General features: G+C 43.3%; 2 protein-coding genes across 2 annotated transcripts; one reads left to right on the forward strand and one right to left on the reverse strand.

Moving 5' to 3' along the window:
- The first annotated feature begins 395 nt into the window (after nt 1–395).
- On the forward strand, nt 396–2,436 carry SARC_00492 (hypothetical protein). Its single transcript, XM_014305828.1, has 2 exons — nt 396–852; nt 1,345–2,436. Exons 1-2 carry the CDS (start codon nt 423–425, stop codon nt 2,205–2,207), a joined length of 1,293 nt encoding a protein of 430 aa, XP_014161303.1. The 5' UTR covers nt 396–422; the 3' UTR covers nt 2,208–2,436.
- Nucleotides 2,437–2,793: 357 nt separating this feature from the next.
- Nucleotides 2,794–5,539, reverse strand: SARC_00493 (hypothetical protein; the record flags this gene model as incomplete). Its single annotated transcript, XM_014305829.1, has 5 exons — nt 2,794–2,925; nt 3,350–3,490; nt 4,137–4,250; nt 4,640–4,765; nt 5,402–5,539. 5 exons carry the CDS (start codon nt 5,537–5,539, stop codon nt 2,794–2,796), a joined length of 651 nt encoding a protein of 216 aa, XP_014161304.1.
- Between the last annotated feature and the right edge of the window lie 437 nt (nt 5,540–5,976).

Here is a 5,976-nt window from a genome sequence, read left to right on the forward strand (position 1 = left end):
CGAAGTGCCTTATTTTACATACAGTTCTGCTGCGCCCGTCCCCGTGACCCGCGTCCCGCCGTCCCGACGTCCCGACATGCCACAATATATATATAGCAAAAGTCAGTATAAAAATAAGTACAAATGTAAATATAAAATATACTCAAAACAGCAATGAAGCTTTGATACATAGTAACGTGTACGAACCAAAAAAAAGAAGTCTCGGTGATCTTGATGACGTGAGAGAGATTAATAATATTTTACACGGGGCAATCCCTTTTTGTTGTATTTAGAAAGCCGCGGCGGATTACTCACCTCTGGATCTACCAGGGATATACTGTCGAAAATTGCACTATTAGCAAAGTTTCGCATATAAAAGTCACTATATTGAGTGTATTCTATCCATTGCCTATTTGAACCTGATACTATCAACACGGGCATAAATGTTTCTCGTCACCACACTTGTTCTCGCAGTCGCTGCGTCTCTCGATGGCCAACCAATTGACACGCCAATTGGTACTGCGAGAACTACTACGTTAGGCAACAATTGTGCCACATGTGAGAACGGAATTTGGCTTCAATCGGGAAACACATGCTACGATAACCTAGCCTTGGCCATCTACTCGAACTTCGCAAACGAACCTTTATACATCTCTGGAACAATCGAAGTTGAGAACGAAATCGCGCTTCTGTCCAGTATCAAATTGGTTGGGAGTAGTTGCGGCGCAAGCATATCAAAGCCTAAGATTGTATCCAGAATAGATGATGACTATGATGCCATATTTGTGCTATCAGGTCAGGATGGTGCCACCTATCATTTTGAGAATATACATTTCGAAAATGGTGACGATCGGTCTCGCTTGATCCGTACAGGTATGTTTAAAAAAATTTCGTATTAATGTTACAAACTTTCTCTCGGATCGAAAATTCACTATACCTAGTTGTTCCTCAGACTTTTCGACAATTTTCATGTATTGGTCGAACGATGTGGAATGTGGCAATGATTGACCACATACATATAGATGGTACCTTTATGGTTGTGATATAGAGGTCATGTTTGATCCAATAGATGATATAGAGGTCAAAAATGTGCGACCCTGAGAGGTGTTTTGTTGTGCATCCATATCCACGTGGGAACACAATCATTCGCAGTTCTTGCTGAGTATAATTATTAAACCAAATACAGAACAATTCGCATGGCTGTGGATGCTTGCGCTAGCATACAAGGGTACATACCGCACATGTTTATTCAGTGTGCACTATATCTTGACGATGACGATATACTCGAATAGTACACGAGAGCTTCGCGAATAGTACATGAGAACTGACATGCTTGCACACTGAATATTTCTGTTGGGTATACAGCTGAAGTGGACGAGGATCAAGAGGAAACAGATGATGCGGGCTGGTCGGACATGCCCGCATACAATCTTGCACTTATCGACATCGTTGCCGAAAAATTTGAGACTAAAGCAAGAGGTGGATCTGCCGTATTCATGCAAGTCGCAAGAAGTGTACTCATAGACGGTTCCACATTCTCACAAAACAATGTGGCTGACCCCGGGAAAGAACTTTACGGTGGAGGTGGTGCCGTGTGGATCCACGAGGTTCCCAAAGGTAACTCTGTGGTTGTCCAAAACTCGATATTCACTGAAAATACGATGGAATTTGAACACGGACTAGGAGCAGCTTTCTACATAGCACACATTGATGGGGCGGCGAGCATACTCAATTGTGTGTTCAGGGACAACGCTGCTGCAGACGGCGCCGCCATTCATATTTCTCGAACGGATACCAGCGGTAGTGTGATCATCAACAGCACTTTTCAGAACAATAGAGCCGCTTCTGACTGGGGTGCACGTGGCTCTGCGCTGCGCTTCAAGTACATCTACGGTAGTGTGTCAATTGATGGTGTCTATACAGATAACGAGACCGCCGACGGCAGATCCCTCATAGCAAACAATAGGGTTGGATCAGGTGCGTCAGTGCGCTTAGCAGGTACTTTTATCAACAACGATTGTCGACAGGGAGGCGCGGTGTGGGATTCGCACATGGAGTTTGGTGGGGTCATGACAATTAGCAGTGGTACATCAATGGTGGACAATGACAGTGATGTCAATCCTGGGACAGTGATACGTCTTGCGGGGGCGAACGAAGGCGATGCGACGACCTATAAGTCAGCGGATTGGGTAAACAGTTTGACAGAAGATACTATGATCACGCTCTAGTTGCAGTTGTAGATCAATACTTCAAACCAGGGTACATCTGTAGATCAATGCTCCAAACCACGATGTAGTTGTAGATCAATGCTCCAAACCACGATGTAGTTGTAGATCAATGCTTGAAAACATAATTTAATTGTAGATCAAATCTTTAAACCACTAGGTATCTGTAGATCAATGCTTCGAAACAAATTTAATTGTAGATCAATAAAATTTATAAGAATTAAGAATAATAAGTGGTCTTCTGTGGACACACCTCGCGCATGCAAACTAGATGCAGCCAAATCAAATTCTTTACTACGTTCTGCTACAATAATTAGTACGGAATAGTGATCCATCACATACAATTAGTATACTTTATCGTATTGTGAAAACATTGTTTTCAGCTTCGTCCTTGTTCATTGAGGAAACGAATCTTGTTGACGATGGTTTCCAGTTCATACTTAGCTTGGATAAACTGCTTTCGACTGCCACTTAACCGAAGGAGGTTTTACCATCAATGTACTAGCATCCATCTATGTATTGTCATCCACCTATGTACTATCGGTTATTACTTTATGTACTATATTTTATAGTATGCTAAACAACATAATCATACTACAGACCCTGATAAAATCTTCTTTAGAGTTTTATCCTGTCGAAGAGCCATATCCACCGCCGTAGCATCTGTGTTTAGCCGAATCCGTCGATGAAAATCAGTGACGCAGGGCTCCGAGTGTATCACCTGTTTTAGGGTCGGGGTAGGTAAGGGATTATGAAACAATAAACACCAGAAGCACCCTCAGGCACCTGTACCAATTCGTTAATTTGTCAGCCGCCCCAAAGATTATGCAGCCGTGCTCTTGCGGCGACTAACAATGTAGGCAACAATTCTTATTCTGCGACAGAAATCGACGATACACTTTCATTTCGCAGATGACCATTTCACTGCGAGTTGCAGGGGCGTTTGGTGTCGTGAAGGTGGGGGCATGTACACCTTAGTCAGATGATCAACAATGATTTGATAATAATGATTAAAAATAATTTAAAAAGGGTGGAGATCACTACGCCTTATATGTATGTGATTGTTTTAAACATTTTACACACAAGACGTAGAGATCATTGCCCTGGATTCTTACAACAGCACGACTGCATTTCTCTATGCGTACCCTCATTGCCGATAACACCCGAGCGATGCCAGATATCTGACTCTCCGATGGCGAATTGAAAGAATGTGATTTGCAGATCTTCAGGAATTGACCGATAATCTGGTGCAACCGTGCCTCTTCCATACCTGAACGTTTCAGTACCTGAGACGTTCAAGAGGTTAAAGGTACAGAACAGTGTCTTGAGATAATGCGCACACAGCAGGACACACAACTGTTCTACTGTGAGGCAATAGCAGTTGTCCATGATAGCTATAGCCGTAAGAGTAGGATGTAAAGCGTACCTCTAATGCTGATATACTATGGTGTAAACTGAGGGAATGTGCTCCACATTACCCATAGGCTACAACATACTGCGCGAGGCGTAGTGTGTTGTGCGTCGCTGGTTGCAAGTTTATGTTTTACCGCATGCGGGAGAATTGTGAGAAAAAACTGACCAATCCTACGAATGCCACAGTCTGCATATAGGTGTATGCGAGTACAAAGGAGCCATTCGCGCAAGTAACATATGCGAATCAATATTTGGCAGGTGGTAAAGCAGAGACTGCGAGGGGCCATTTCCAATAGCACAACATAGGCGTTTTGCTAAGACCTACATGAATGCGCATAGGAAAAGAAAAGCGATTATGCAAGATATACGTGGATCATACGTCAAGCAATATTAGCAGCTGAAGGTCTTCTTCACGTAGCACTAATACACAATATCGCTAGAATTGTGTTTAGTTCCGTCGGGTCGGTAGCTTGTGCTATCGATAACGTAGCCATGACTACCACGTGTTTGTTGACTTACCTGGAGCAGTGAGACCAGAAAAAGCTGTTGTTGCCAGCTACTGTTGCGTACACTTACAACGGTCGTGTTCTTATGCATCCTCTTGATCACGGCGTCTATTTCCGGGATACCGACCTTCCGAACACATGTGAATGGGTATGGAAACGGGAACAGGCTGAACACACAACATCACAAGCAAACACATCCGCTACGGTTCGCTTAACAATACTCAACCGTTCAATCAATCAGCGCCTCTGAGGTATCAAGTATGTGCTTGTGGGCGCTCACAGAATTAAAAAGGTCCGGCGAGACTAAAATACCCATGTAGCAGTTAGAACCACTTCAAGTTGCAACTCAACGCCCCAGTGTGTTTTTGACCGTCCTATGCATGTAACATCCCTTCAACACCATGTTTCGAAGAGATAAGCACACGAACACAGACATAATAAACCACTGTGATACGATCACAGCATCCTAACGGGCACGTATTTACTAGCACACCAAGTATCCCTTCCTGTCCTCACCTTTTTGAGTTCACCTTCTGCCCTCTCCTGGGCCATCTCAGTTGCGGCGCGACAAATATCCAAACACCTCCGAGCATCACCTGATGTAGCGGCTATCTTACGCGCACACAGCTCTATGGCTTCGGGCTGATGGGCAGTGTTGTGGGGGTCAGAAGAGATCGATTAATACACTAGCACAATAAATGGATATGTTCAGGCTTTTGGTTGGTTCAATGACCTCAGTTTGGAGGTGATAGGGCCAAGAGCCGGTCAGTATATGGTCCGTATAAAGTATAAAAATGATAGATTAGTAGGTAAACATTATTGCAGGAATAAGCGTAGATGAAACAAGATGAACGTTATAGTTGACAAGATACACATTAATATTTGTGTTGTCCAAACAAGCGTGCAAGCGCTGAGGGATTACTGTCTTTGATGCTTGACCCATACAATTAGCGCATACACAACGACAGACCCAGCGCAACAACGCGCTACCAAGCCAAGTACCATAACACTACGTTATACTCGACAGACACGCCTTAGAAACTTTCAATTAAAACCATTCTTGTTGTGTCAGACACACCACATCTTTTCGATAAACAGATCATACTGTTTAAGCAATCCCCCTAACGAAGTGTCGCAGAAATCGTCTGGGTCTGTGACAATACGCACAAACACACACAAATACACACGCGCACAAACACACACACATACACACACGCATATATCTATATATATATATATATTATAAACCCACATGACAAGCCCATTCAACGAGCACACCTTAAACACGACCAGATTTTCTAACCGGGACGTGACGATAATCTTCAGCTGTTCATGAGTGTAGGGTTCAAAGGTTACTCTGTTCATGCCGAGTCGAGAGGCTTCCTTGTTGGTTAGAAGTCTCTCTGGCAAGTCCATAGTGTTTGCGATGGTCAATACAACCAGCCGGGCGTGCTTGCTCATCGGCCAACTGTATGGGATGAGAGTACTAGTGAGCTGGATAATAACTTATGCAGGTAATGGGGAAACCCACTAAAATGGCAAACACTATGTACAGTTGCATATCTTTGTATTTGAACATAGTACAACAATAACCGCAAGGGGATGTTTGTCACTATGCCATTTACTAATGTGATTTTTGAAGTGTGCGTGGGGGAGAACTAATTTGCGTGACATTTTGTCTAAACCCAACATCGATAGACGATTCTAGACTATTTACACGAACCGTCGTACTACCCACATCCGGAAAAACGCAGAGATATTCTGACCCTGCGGTATAGTGACATGCTCGGGCAACTATATATATATATATATATATATATATATATTGCACACACACACACACACTATATATA

The sequence above is a fragment of the Sphaeroforma arctica genome (assembly GCF_001186125.1).
Source record: "Sphaeroforma arctica JP610 unplaced genomic scaffold supercont1.15, whole genome shotgun sequence".
Lineage (NCBI taxonomy): Eukaryota > Ichthyosporea > Ichthyophonida > Sphaeroforma > Sphaeroforma arctica.